The 15,165-nt window shown below is 38.3% G+C and overlaps 1 protein-coding gene across 1 annotated transcript in view; it reads right to left on the bottom strand.

Annotated features, from left to right (window-relative positions):
• The window catches only part of LOC122804682 (cholesterol 24-hydroxylase-like), a 491,057-nt gene that overhangs the window by 401,871 nt on the left and 74,021 nt on the right, over positions 1-15,165 (bottom strand). Inside the window, exon 2 of the mRNA XM_044074688.1 lies at positions 12,864-12,941. Within this exon, the coding sequence (XP_043930623.1) occupies positions 12,864-12,941 (78 nt within the window). The remainder of the gene's footprint in view (positions 1-12,863; positions 12,942-15,165) is intronic.

Below are 15,165 nucleotides of genomic sequence, written 5' to 3'. Positions count from 1 at the left end.
CAAAATCTGTAAAAGCGCAGTAAAGCTTGATAATACACATCACAAATTTCTACATATGACAGAAGTTGAACCCTCACACCACTACAGCATCAGAAAATCGGAGGGATGCCTTAGTCCTCTTGGCCACACAAACAACTGTTCATCAATGAAAAGTCATTCCTCACATAACCGACTGCATCAGAATGTACACTGCTGTAAAACCATCAGCTGTGATACCGACATTTAATTATCTTTAGTATATTTGGAATAGAGCAGTTAATGATCATCCAACATATCATAATCATGCTTACAAATATATTGCTCCGTGTTACCTTTCTGTGCTTCTTGATCATTCATCAGTTATCTCACACATGTAGTGTGTAAGCCATTCAATATCATTGGCCTTAACATGTGAGAGGATATTAACTGGAAATAATATGATATGCAGTTGATAACAAATGAAGTCTAGGTTGGATGGCACAGACACACACACACGTACTGTTCTTTTGGGGGTAGCATAGCTGAGTTACTGTTATGGCAGGAACAAAGGTACCTTCATTTTTTGGGGGGAACAAAGCTCAGTTACTGCTATGACACAAACAACTCTAAATTCTGAAACTGCAATGTGTATCATCACTTTCTAACTTCTGTCTCTAATGATTTACCATAACAAAGGTATGGTGCTAAATTGAGGCCATCCAAGGAACATCAGAATTTTTCAATGACTGTGTGAATCTTTCATACCTGAGGCCTACTAATTATTAATGAACAAATATAAGTAAAATAAGTGTCAGGTGTCACATGTTAAGGTACTTTCTGTACAAATCCACTACTATTTCCTGACTTACTGTATCAAGTTAGAAAATACAAGGAATCATATTATTAAATAATGCACTCTAGGTTCAGAACTTACCTTGCAAATACAGCACTTGTCACACCTTTAGTTCAAGGCTGACTGTCAAATGAGAACAGTACACCGCCAATATATGGGGAGGTAAAGGTTGTGCGAGTTGCGTAGCATCAATTTTACTACATGTATGTGAGTAGGAGAAAGGTATTAGGTCCCTAGGTGGTCAGTGAATGTGCTATGCATGGTCTCTTAGCCAAAGCAAGGGCATACTGTGATTGCCTACGTCTGCCTACAGGGACAGCAGCTGGGGGTTCCTGCTCTGAGTCCTCCTCTAACTGTGGCTGTGGTGACCTAGGTATTGGTGGAATAATGTGTGTCCCTTCTCCTTGCTGATCCTGGTGCAGCTGTTTTTGCAGGATCAGATTACAGATATATCTAGGCACCAGAACCATGACTTTAGAAGCCCAAACACATGCTCTATGATGTTTCTAGTTAGAGTGTGTGCCTCAGTATGGCATCCTTCCATAGGTGTGTGTGCACTTCTGATGGGTGTCATTATCCACGGTTCCAGGGCATAGCCAGCATCCCCCAGTAAATGGTCCTGTGGGATGTCCACCCTAGCAAACATATGGTACAGCTGTGATGTGTGCCAGATATGGGAGTCAGGATAACTCCCAGGGCTGCCAGCACACACATTCAAGATACTTCCCTGGGCATTACACATGAATTCGCAGTTGATGGAGTGGTATCCCTTGAGATTAATGTAGGTTATACCCTACTCACCAGGTGGTGCCTTAATGTGTACATGAGTGCAATCTATGGCCCAGTACTTCAGGGTAGTGTACCACATGGAAAAACAGTTCTATATTGCTGGCCCTCTCTTCAGAAGTATGGAGGAGAGAATATGTACTCACTGGCATGTATGAGCACAGCATCCAGAAATTGTTGGAAGGATCCTGGAGGCTGATGCCTATGACACACCCCATCATGTCCCCAGTTGGTCTTTGAAAGGTACCAGTAGCTAATATTCCAAGGGCTACACATACCTTAATTTCTTCTTGGGATGGGTTCCCCTCGGTTGGCTCTTGCTCTGAGTTTAGGGCAGCAGAGCTCAAGGAGTTCTTGTAATGTATCCCTGTTCACCCTGTAGCAGTCTACAATCTCCAGCTCATGTGGCCCCTGGATAGTTACCCTGGGCCTAAACACTCTTCAACTTTTTGGTCTAGGCCTACTGTCAGCAGCACCAGCAGCACTGACTTCAGCCACTAGCACATGCAAACGTAGAATAGCTGCAGAAGCCCTTAGCATTGTGCCAGATACAATTTCCTTATCTCTGCTCCAGTGGTATTGAAGGATAAAGTAAAAAACAGGATGGAAGCTACATGGATGCTTTATACATTGTTGAATAGCTCCACCATGTTGGATTGGTTGATTAACAATCAATTCACATGCTTATGCTATAACTACCGTGTATTAATTACACCTATTGCTTGTTCATTAGTGTTCTATGCATAAATAAGGTAAACATAGGCAAAAAATGATATTTCCTCTGTTCTCGAGATACCATCCAAACATGGACCATAAAAAGTGAAGGAAAGGTAGCACACCCTGTTATCAAACCCAGGGCCATCTATATTCCAGCCCTAACACATACACATGCTGCCACAGGCATAGTTACATAACAACACAGAGAAACCTGCCATTCACTCCTCTATTTGTCATGGTCAGGCTAAGCACCATACTGCACAAACAATGGCAAAAGGAAAAGGTAACCTGGACAGAGAATGAGGGTGACACAGAACTTGGGAATTGTGCACTGCTTACATGTACTTTCACCCTTCACAGCCCTACATGTTCACCTCTGCAAGTGTAACCTGACACACCCTCCTGATGTCCGCATTCACTCTTTCCATGTGTGATGATATGAGGTAGGTACCACACACCTCATCTTGCCTTGCTGGAGTAAGCAACTCAGCACTTATCATCTTGCCATGCACTAGTAAGGGAAGAGTGATTCTTTAATCAGTCAGGAAATATAGTGAGATTAGTTAAGCACTGTTTTTCCTGCATCTGTATGAATCTAGCCAACTGTACTACTTTTTACATCTCCTGTGATTGAAATTCTGGTGTTTACTGTAACTAGGTATTCAGTATTCTCATATTCTGTATTTTGTTATTTATTAAATATTTCTATACCTTTCATTCTGGCTGTTCTTTTAGAGAATACTTTTAACATGTTAAGAGTATGTATGCTTATTTTAATGACACTGTGGCTGCTCCTGAAAGCCTTGCTGCTTTGGTCAAACTCTTTCATTTGTATTAGTATTCATTTTACTCAGTATAACTGGGTAGCCTTGTAACAGCCTTAGAATAGATGACTGGTGGCAACGTAATTATCTTATAGTCTAGACAAAGTTGGCACAGCTGATAAATCTGTGCCAGCCTTTCCCAGGTATGTGTATGTGTGTGAAAAGTAAATATTCAAGTGTCTGTGTCAGTTACTGGAATAGGGACACAGAGCTCCAAAGTAGTCAGTGTGGAGTCTTGTTTGGGGCCTAGAGACAGAGAGTCCAGCCATGGGTCTGGAGTACTCTCTGTGTACTTTTAAGGGAAACTGTGCTTGGTGCAGACAGCTGCATCTGAAAATACTGTGTGTATCCATTTTTGCTGCTAGTGGCCACCCCTCACCAGTGTCAATGGTGAGAGTTGAGGCTCCTTGATTACTGACCCAGAGTAGAGAGCTGTCACACCATATATTCAACATGAACACTGTGGAAGTGCCTACACGAAGTGAAAATCCCTACATGATTATTCTTTTTTTAGATTCAACAGTTCTAATGAGTTTTGACTTCATTTACAGCTTTCTCACAGTAAGATGCTGTCCGGTTCGATTCTCAGCTAGAGTGTCTTCTACGTGGAGACGTGCGTGAATGGACGTACCTTCGTTGAAGGTTGTGCATCAGGGCTGGTAACTTGGCACATAAAAATCAACTAGCAATCATTAACGGACCGGAGTCCTGCTGTGGCGACCCCTAACCGGGAAAAGCCAAAAGACACAACAACCATGCTGACAGCCCAGAATTTACATGGTTAGTAACTGTGTAGGCAGGAACACTGCATGGGAGCCCAACATTGTTAACACAAGGGAAGATATTACTTTGCCTATTTATCTGCACAGAGGAACACATGTTTTAATAAAATGGGACTGTAATCCATCAGCTACAAACCGCATATGCTTACATTACAGTATAACAGTCCAGAAACAAAAAATGGTGTATAAGAGTGCCAATGAACGGGTGGTAGAAAGGGAAGAGATTACCACCTCCTATGGGGGTCTTCTTTACACATACCAGGGGTTCAATATTTTTAATTATGCGGGTACTGTAATTACTAAAGATTTTTTTCTGCTTCTTATGAAGGGAATAAAATTTGTCCCCTCTAAAAAAGAAGATGTTAGCTCTACATTAACAGAACTTAAACTTTATGCTAGGAAGATTAATTTGAAGTTCCTATTTAAGGACCACCCCACCTGTGGAGGAAGGGACATGTTAAAAAAGAGAAGTTGTTATAACCCACCATTGCATCCCCTTATTGGTACATTTGAAAAGATATGTTCCCAAGAAATATACCAAGTACCACAACAACACAGACCTACACAATTCAACCTAACTAAAGAAGAGAATGACTTATTAAGAGAAATTAGGTGTAATTCCAGTTTGAGATTTATGAAGCCAGATAAAGGTGGGGGGATGGTTATAGTCAATATTGAGGACTACAGTGATAGGGTTTCTGGTATGTTATAGGATGAAAAGAAGTATCAGTGTGTGTCAATTAATAAAATAAATATTTCATACAGGAAAATTAGATTATTACTTGAGGACTCCTTGTTTCAAGGAGCTATTAACGAGGAGACTTTTCTTTTTTTGAATAATGAAAACCCAACTATTCCTGTAGCCTTTGGGAAATTGAAGACTCATAAAAATATTTTAGAACCCCCATAAAGACTCATTATCTCCTGTCAAAACAGCATTACATACCCACTGGGAGTGCTGTCGACCGGGTGGTCAGGAAGGCCTTAGCCCCTATCGAACACCTGCTATTAGACTCTTGGGATTTCCTGGGTAGGATAAAGAAGGAATATTATAGCACGGAGGTGAATTTTTCAACCACTGACATTATGGACTTATTTACATCAATACCACATGACAGGGGACTGGAATTTTTTCATGAAGTGTTGGTTGAGAAAACCAACTTGAGTAATACTTTGGTTAACTTTATTATGGAACTTATGGAAGTTATTTTAAAGAATAACTTTTTTAGTTTTGGTGGTGAGTTTTCTGCCAGTTTAATGGGGTAGCAATGGGCAATAGTTGCGCCCCATTATTTGCCAATTTAGTTATGTATCGTTGGGAAAACATGTTTATTATGAACAGTCCCTTCAAGGACTCTTGGGTGTTGTACCTGAAGTTCTTGGATGACCTTTTTATTCTTTGGAAGGTGGAGGATATGCACACCAACTTTTTAAACTACATTAATGGGATTTGTGATTATTTTAAGTTTACAGGTAACAGTGGCAACCCTATTATTAACTATTTGGACGTTCAACTTTGGAAAGATTTAAGTCAAAACTGTTTCCAATCGTGTGTGTACCGTAAACCCACTTTTTCTAACAATTACTTAGAGTTTTGGAGTAGCCACCCACTGTTTGTAAAAAGGAATATAGTAAAAGGTCAGATGGTCCGGGTAGTTATAATATGTTCTAACTTTGAGCTGGTAAAATCTGAGATGGACCAACTGACCAGTACGCTTGTAGGTAGGGGATACCCACTGGAGTTTGTTAAAAGTATTAGTGAACAGGTTACTAATGAGTGGGGTTCTAGATACAAACTACTACTTGGTGTTAAACAGGACAAGGTGGTTGGACCTAATCATCTGCTAACCACTGATTTTTCATATTCCATGGTATTAACACACGGGGAGACTTTGTGTGTGGTTAGAAATATTATCAAAAAGAACTGGATTCTGTTCAAAAGTAACCAGGACTTGATGGCAATTCTGGGTGAAGAACCAACTTTCTCCTACAGAACAAATAGAAATTTAAAAACCTTATTGGAACATCCTGTTGTGGGTAAAAACAAGACAAGCAAGGGAACTATAAAATGTGGGGCTTGTGACTATTGTAAATATACTATTGCTAAGCCAACAGTCAGTTTAGGTTCCAATTATACAGAAGTGAGTTTAGCGACAGGATCCTGTACCACCAATGGAATAGTTTATGTTGCTGTTTGTTAGGTTTGTGGTTGTTTTTACATAGGCAAGACTGAAAGGAGGTTGCGGAGGAGAATTTATGAACACCTATACAACATTTCAAAGGGTGACAAGAATAATGCATTATTCAGACATATTAAAGGGAACCCAGATCACTTTTTTCTATTTGGCATTTTAGAGGTGATTAGCAAACACATTAGAGGGGGGTGACTGGACAAACAAATTGTTAAGGGCTGAGATGAGATGGCAACTCAAATTAAATGCCAATGTTGCTCCCGGAATTAATGATCACATTTGTATTAGACCTGAGTTAAATTATAGGGCAACTAAACTTTAACAGGTACTATACTATTTAGTGCCTCTTTAACCATACAGTTTGCACTATCTTTTACAAATATGTTTATTAACAATTTTAACTTTTGTATTTGATGGATAGAACATTTTTATTTTTAGTAGATAGGGTATGCACTAATGAATTTTTAAATATGAATTTTTAGATTTACAAGCTTATGTGTTTAGATTATTGTTTTTCCATTATTGAGTATTGTAGCTTTAAAACAACTGATTGATTAATTTAATTGGGGATAATTGCTTTATTTTCCATCTAAAAGGGATGGGTTATTAATTTTTATTTAGTTCTGATGAAGTCTCACGACGAAAGCGCTTGACTTTTTTTCTGTACTTGGAGTATTTGTACATCTGTTGATACTGGTTGTGGAAGATTAAAGTTTGGGCTACAATTTTGTTCCAGGTTTGGCTACTGTGAGTGGTGTTCTGACAGTATAACAGTCTGTTTCATGATGTTTAAATATTTTAGCAGCCTGCATTACTACAAGTATATTCTTCATTTGGGGTGGGGGAGTGAAGCTGCATTTATATCATGGCACTTAAAAAGGTAATTTTATATTTGTTACTCTGATTTTCTAGCATCCACAATGTGTAATTAAGTCATAATATCTGTGATGTTACATATTAAGGTCAGTTCTGTACAAATTTAAGAGCTTTTAACTTGCTTTTGTTTCTGTGTAGACTCCTCTACGTGGCTGTATTCAGAAAGTTTTGAAATACATAGCCAGCATGAACATGGAGTCTACACAGTTGCTATAGAGGTTCTTGAATCTCTCTACCATGTTGATTTGCTTCATTAGCATAAAAGTCAGCTAATTAAGCTGTAATTTGCATGCCACAAAAGTTTCAGCATTTGCACATGAGTTTGAGCTGCTGCAAACTGCTAAACGGAGTTTACTAAATCTAAAACTTTTTGCGTCCATCACATTATGCCACGACACGCACACTGTAAAAATTATAGTGCAAGCTCTATTGAATCCCTCTGGTAGTCTTTTTCATTGCAGTGGGTCTGATCAAATGACAAAAAATGCTTATTTTGAACTGCTTACATGAAGATTACAAATTGTTTTGTTCAGCTCTAAAAAGAAGCTATCAATGCATGCAGTTTTACATATAAGATATATATATATATATATATATATATATATATATATATATATATATATATATATATATATATATATATAAAAGTGTGTGTGTGTGTGTACATAGAGCTATAGATATATAAATATATATGGTGTGGACAGAGGTTTTATATCCTGGATCTCATAGGGGCATTAAGGAAGCAATCAACATCATGGAGCTCTCACATAATCCTAGTACTGAAATCACAGAGTCAACCACGAACTTTAAGACACAATATAAAACTCAAAAATGAACTGTTTATCTATCACTATAGTAAAATGGCAATGTTTACTCTCCATCTGTATTATCCAACATATAGGGTCATATTCCAAAAGAGTTGCTCTCAGTGTAAGTCTGCCCTGATTCTGAAAGACATGTTCTCAGCATAAGTGACTTAATTCAGTGTAAAGCCAGTATATAAAAAGGCTTACACCATGGGCTAGATTCCAGCTCACATGCTCTCAGTGAAAGTGATCATTTACACTGCGAGCAAGTCTTTTGGAATCAGGCCTATACACTACATTGCTTTACGTTTTTATTTGTAATACGAGATGGGGGGGGTGGGCACAGCAAACAAAGAACAGGATGGGAAGAAGGTTAAGGACTACGTTGTAATGTACCCCCAAATCACCACGACTTTATTGCTGTATTAGTTCACCGTCAGTATATCATGTAAACTATACCTACCTCAATGTGCTAACCTGTTACTAATATTCATTTGTATCATCTATAGCCACTGATTGTCAAATATTTTTTTATTTTTATAGTTTTCTTTAACAAAGTCATTATTTGTTATTTGATGTTAGGCCTTTTCATGCTACTAAACACTAAATAAAGCATATGAAGTGGCAAAAAATGCTTTTTAGCAGGTAAGATATTTTGAAAGGGGAATGATCTATAATGAAAAATGCACAACTTTTTAATCTTTTGGCCAGAAAAAAATTAAAAGGTTAATATCTTAAAAGTAATAAATGAAAGGATGGTTCTCTCTGAAAATAAGCCTGTTGATAATAATTTATCGTATATGAAAAGGACAAAAAAGAAAGGAACTTTGAAGTATAATGTAAATGTGAAAAAATGTGTAACGAAGTGGTGTGCAGCAGAGGAAACAATATAGCATTTACTTTTTAAATACAGTTATTTTAAGGAAACATTGTCATCAGTGAGTACCACATGGTGTTGGGGCTAACTTAAATGTGCTGGATATAAGGACATTGTTTTTAGAAAAATAGGTAGGGTGTGGTGAATTAAAATAGTACATGGCATATTGTTTTTATAGTAAAAAACATATTTGGGATGTCATAGGTCCTTGAACTACAAGACCCTGAATTCAAAAATAGTTTGTGCAGTCTTTTGTCACAAGAACAGAGATCACAGGTATTCCCAGAATGGTTGAGATTCAGCAATGCATTTTTTGCCTTAACTAGAAAACACTTTTGAATCTGGTGGAACGTTTTTATTTGTTAAAAAATAAAACTGCTCAATTGCAAAATTTGAGAATGTCAGTGTTCTGTTATAAAAAGGGCGTATGAAAAACAAATAAGTTATATTGCTGGTATAAAGGTACAGTGACATATATGTATAATATACATTTTTTGGGGGGGGTTGTTTCTTTTTTTGCTTTATGTACTTTAAAAAAAAACTGAATGACTGTTTCGTATTGTGGGTCTTTGATGTGATATAACACCAGTTTTATTTTTAATACAGATGTTTATTTGATGCAACAGTTTTAAATAAAACATTTCTGCGGTGAGGGACCTTTAACATCTACTTGAACTACCACTTACCCTTATGAAGGGGAGCACCTCGAGAGTGCAGCAATTGCCCCTCCAAAAAATGTTGCACTATAATGTTAATTTAGGTGTACGTACAGCGTCTAGCAGGTGCTGAAGGGGCAGAGCTCACAATTTTCAGATGTTACATACAACAAAGTTGAATAGCGTACATGATGATCTAGAGATGTTGTTGTTTGTCTTTTGGATTTTCCCGGTTAGGGGCTGCCACAGCGGAACTCCGGTCCGCTAATGATTGGCGGCAGTTTTTTTTTTATGGTGTCGAGTTGCCAGCCCGATGCCCAACCTTCAACAAAGGCATGCCCATTCAACGCATGTCTTTCAAACACCCACTCGACCACGGGGAGGACATGCAGACTCCACACAGAAGGCACTCCCAACCCAAGCCGAGAATCGAATGGGAGAACCTCTTGCTGTGAGGCAACAACGCAACCACTGCACCACCGCGGAAGTACATGATGATTTAGAGATACTCACTAAAAATGCTACTGCTTTTATAGGCACATTTGGATATATACTGAACTAGGCAGTAAAAACATTTTGTTATGTTTAGGTCAGTCCTGGTGTTACATAAACTGTACTCAGGGTATGTAAGATATCTGTCTATTGCAGACATCCAAGTAATTCAGCAGTCACTTAGTATTACTAAATGCCAGTTTTCCAGCTTTCGGTGCAGAATCTGGTTTCTTAATGTGAAACATGGGTCCAGACTGATCCCAGTGAGGGTCTTCCTTTGATGATGAGGTTAACTCCGCTAGTGTAATTTTAGGGGACACTCAAGGGGTTATTTATACTACTAGACGAAATTTGACCAGGAAATCGGGGAACTTCTTCTATTTTCAGTAGGTGCTGTGGGCATTGCCTTGATAACAGAAATGGAAAAAGTTACATTGATACTTTATCCACTGATTATACCACAGGCCCCAAAACAATACACATCAAAAAGTAACACTGGTTTCACACTAATGACAGGACTCCCTACCAAATAGCACTGTTACTAAATGCCTCACTTACAGGAAAGGCCATAGCATGACTTACTTCAAGGTACACAAAATCCCAGGCTGCTCCATTGGCATTGACAGATAACACCCTAACTATGGCTTAGCCGACCCATATTTAATTAACAGCTCAGGCAACTAATGCAGCAGCATTAAGGGATGAGTATGCCTATCCTGAGGGGGAGGGCATTATTCAGTGATGCTCCATAAGGGGAGGAGTGATTTAAAGAGGGTACTTGCCCTCAAATGTAGTCAATAAGTGCAAGAGTGGGGAAAAAAAGGAAGTCATAACCCCCACACATACATTAGCAAAGTATGGACAGCCAAGATCCCCAGGACCCCCTTAGGATCCACACATGGCATTGATGTGGGACACTGAATAGCAGTGTGATTACGAGGATCTGGGGGGGGGTTCAAAAAAAGAACAAAAAAAAAAAAAAACAGGCCATCTTAAAGCACAACATTCCCTTTGTAAAAGGAGAAAGTAGTTATTATAGGCAGGGTTAAGCATCTGCTGATCCATGGAGGGTTATTACCTTAGGAGTTAAAGAGAAATTTTCTGTTGTCCCAAAGATTTCAGTTTTTTACCTCCTCAACAAACACTGGGGACTGGGGAGGCTAGGCTGTCAGTCATGCTGGCGTGGAGCGTTGGGCTTGGAACATATGGAGCTAAGAGAGCAGTGTAGAGGAAGCTCCGACAGGTAGGTGGTAGGTATCCTTCTTCCTAAATGACTACTGATGTCCCCACTCCTCTTCAGGTGGAACAGCTGTTTCTTGGAGAAGAGGCTCCAACTGCAGCAAGAGGCCCCCCCCCAGTGTGGAATTACATAAATGATAGTTCCAGTATCCTTACATAGTAAGATGACTTAAGGTGACATACAAAGAAAAGCGATGTGGTTCATGAATTTTGGTTTAGGCTTTTCCAAGCCCTAGTTTTTGTACATATCCTTTAGTTAACATGTAAAATTGTTTTATTTGGATGGCTGTTAAATAGATGCCATGCTGTGGTGAGTTCATAGGTGTATACTAGGCTAATGACCACTGGGGTCTTTATAAGCCTAGCCAATCATCCCAATTCCATCCTGTAAGTTTATGTGACCTAGAGGTTATTTTAAGGAGTATAAGTATGCTAGGGCAAGATGTAGAGGCTGCCTCTGTCCATTAGAGACATAGGTGCTATACCCTGGGTGTATTTCTGATTTTCCATGCATTAGTCCAGGTTTTTCATGAATACAGTTAGGGAACAGCTCTGCTTCACATGAATGAAAAGCCTGTTTTGGAAAAAGAGACTTCTCTTGAGACACATCTCTCACTCCAAAGTGTCCTATTTATGCTGCAGGCAAAGTTTAAATGTTTAGATCAAGTAATTCTTATGCTCTTCATTTTTGCAGATATGCAAAATGTCCATCAGAGTGACTTCCAAGGATGCCTTGTATGCCAGGCATAGATCGCCTCTTAACAGTCTGTGTGCAACATAGTATAGAGATAGGGCTTTGAGGCAATCTGCACAGAACATGCTGTTTATGTCCAGTATTCTTTGTGAGAAACAGCTGTAAACATTGCAGTTGTTGCATGTGCTGGGTCAGGTAAATACCTAAGGGGCGTTATATTCAATGATGGCCCAGATGAGGGCCAAATACAGTGAAACAATGAATTATTTGGACCTAGATGCCATGCCCTTGCTTATAAGTTGAGCAACATAGAATCATTTCCTTACTACCTCAGACCCATATTGGTCAAGCCATGTTACTATCCACATACGTACCCAAATCACTGACTACTGATTCTATTCTTAGGGGGGGGGGGGGTTGTTATCGATGAGGTAATTTCCTAGTAAGGCTGACTTCACAAAGGGTACTATTATGTATTTCTTGGCACTGAGTTTTAAGCTGTGGCTTTTTCACTAGTCATTTCTTTGTGTTAGTCCTTCATGTAGGATGCTAGTGTCATGGGTGGATTTTGTGACTGTTTCTAGATTGCAATCATCTGCAAACTTGGTCAGCCATAGGCAATTTAACATTGGCCTTGACTTTTGAGAATTAGATGCCAAAAAGGAGCAGATCCAGCAAACAGCACTGAGGGACTCCAGCAGTAACCAATCTCTTTGAGGAGGTGGTCTCCCCATCTTAATTTCTTTATTTTAAACAACTGAATGCTTTTCTTTCCACCAGCAATATTCTGAATTATACTTGTTTCTATAAAGTTGTCATTTTACATTCTGACTGTTCTGTATTCTGTTTTTTAGGTTATGCTATGGCATTATATTTACATATTTGCATTATGTGAAGAACAGTTCTGTTTCTTTAGATTTATACATGAATTTTCAGTACATGGTGGGTCCGCTTTATAGCACAATATAAATATTCAAAAATTAATCAAAAACCCTTAATCAAACTTTAGTGACTGACAATGAAAACAGCATTTATAAGGAAAAAGAACTGCTTAGTTTTGAGTTTAGATTTCTTTATTTTTCATTTTGGTATTTAGATATTATAAACTTACCATTCAAGTAATTTGTCATGTGAAAGTCCGGGACCATTCAAATATTTGTTGATTGACTTAATGTGTCCAAACAGAAAACTGAAAGAAAATGAAAGATGTTAGCAGGACACTGCAAACTTCAATAACATTTCATTATATTTCCCACACTTCCATAATACATTCTTCTTCACTTGCTGCATGTGTGTTATAACACAGTGTCTTAAATTAATCCTTCCCTTTTTGTTTTCTGTGAACATATGATAATTCATAAAGGAGCAAATAGCACTAAATAAACATAGTGAAAACTGCAGAAATCAGCAAGAAATATGCATGTTTTATTTAACTATACAATCTAATACACTATGGGCATGTGCACAAATACAAAAATCTCTGCATTTTGTTTTACTGCTTAACTGTGGCATTTGAGTTTTAACCTCATGCCAGTCCCAGATACTTTGTTCCACTTATTAGCTGTTTTACAAACAAAAGCAAACACAAAGTGTTTTGCCCACCCAACCTGTCCTTTAGTCCATATCTTACATCAAAAACCTAATATCTGAGGGGACGTCCAAGATGGTTGCACACTGATCAACAGCTTTATTTCAGCTCTGCCAGTATGAAAAAAGAAACTGAAAATTAAGAGCTAATAATTCTGCCAGCTTAAGTAAAATTCAGTTACTGGCTAATAAGTACACTGCCTGGATGCCAGCAAAAAAGAAATTTAGAGAGCGTAAAAGAAAATTAACTACAAAGGGTGACGATACAACACTGACCAAGAAGAATCCTGCAGCTGTTCAACAAAAAAGCATTTCAAGCTTCAGCTTTGGTATAAGAGATGGCTTCTAGTATTTTAGAGGAACAAATAAATCAAATGTACTCAGAGGTGATCAAAATAAATAAAACAGGAGTATGCCAACTTAAATAGCAAAAGTCTGGAAAATAAAATACGCTTTAACTAGCAATTTGCATGAATTGATAAAACTGCAAAAATCAGAAGCTGAAATGAATAAAAGTCTGGCAGAGTATGAGACTTCTTAAGAAGAGGAGTTTCAAAAAATAGTACCATTAGAAGACAGAGCATGTGTAGAAAGCCTGAGATGTTCTGCTGTAACAGAGAAAAGGAAGGAACAGATATTATTAATTATATGAAAGCAAAAATAAGCAACTGGACTGGTTTATAAATCAGGATTTGTTAGCCGGAATGGAACATTGAGTGCATGCTCCAAACCTGGCCATGAGAAAGCAGCCAAGATCTTTATTAATAAAGATACAATCATACCAACAGAAAGAGTTGATCCTGACAAAACTGTGGCAGAAGAAAAAAGTATTAGAAATTGGAAACCACAATGTTTGTGGAAAATCATTTTTCACTGTACACCAGGCAGAAGAGAAGCAAATTTATCCCAGCACTCAGGGAATGTCAAGAGGCAGGTATGAGATTCAAGCTGCTGTATCTAGCTGTCTTCTGAATATTTTTTTCTGGAGGATCAAAGATATTTTTGGTGCAGAACAGGCTAAGGAGAAAATAAAAAAGTGGGTCTACATCAGAATAGCGAAAGCTCTTCTAGCGAATTTAAAAATGTGAAACCTTAACATATTGAAAGAATGGATCAGCAAATTTTTCCCAGGGTAAAAAATCGCTGATCCCTCAAAAAAAAATAAAAAATGTACAGGCAACCCCCACACACACCCCCAACTTAAATATACCAACTCAGAGATCGCACCACAGTGGAGAAAACAGCAAAATCCAGAGAACGGCCCAGTGATTTTTCCCTGGGAAAAAAATCAATGTTCCATGCCTTCGTCATTTTCAGGTTTCATCCTTTAAAGTTTGATAGAAGAGTGTTCACTATTTTAAGCATTCGCTCTTCTGATAGGAACCGAAAAAAAAGTTTTCCCAACAAAAAGTGAAGCATCAAACAGAAGGGGACGCTACTTCTCATTCTTCCAAAAAGAAAGTTCCTAGAGAGACTTTGCCAGTGAAACCCTTTCCAATGTTCCAAAGGTAAATGCTTGACAGATGCAAAAAAGCACAGGACTTGGCTAGAAGAATCAGGACTACTTGGATTTGAACTATAAATGAATAAAGTAACCCAGTCACCAACACGATAAACAACCTAGAAATTAGACAGTGTGATGACCCAGAAGGTAAAACAATAAAGCATAGAACCGAAGCTGCCACAGGAAACAGGTTTAATCCACAAGCCACAAACAGTTCACATAAACGCCTCCAAATACACAGTACGTTTTCGTTTCTCCTACTTCATCAGACGTGGGCTGCTTCCAAAGCTAACACATTTTACAGAGCACATTATTTCAATTA

The sequence above is a fragment of the Protopterus annectens genome, chromosome 6.part0, assembly GCF_019279795.1.
Source record: "Protopterus annectens isolate FY-2018-M chromosome 6.part0, PAN1.0, whole genome shotgun sequence".
NCBI lineage: Eukaryota > Metazoa > Chordata > Ceratodontiformes > Protopteridae > Protopterus > Protopterus annectens.
Note: the sequence above shows the minus strand (reverse complement) of the source record. Positions and strands in the feature narration are given on the sequence as shown.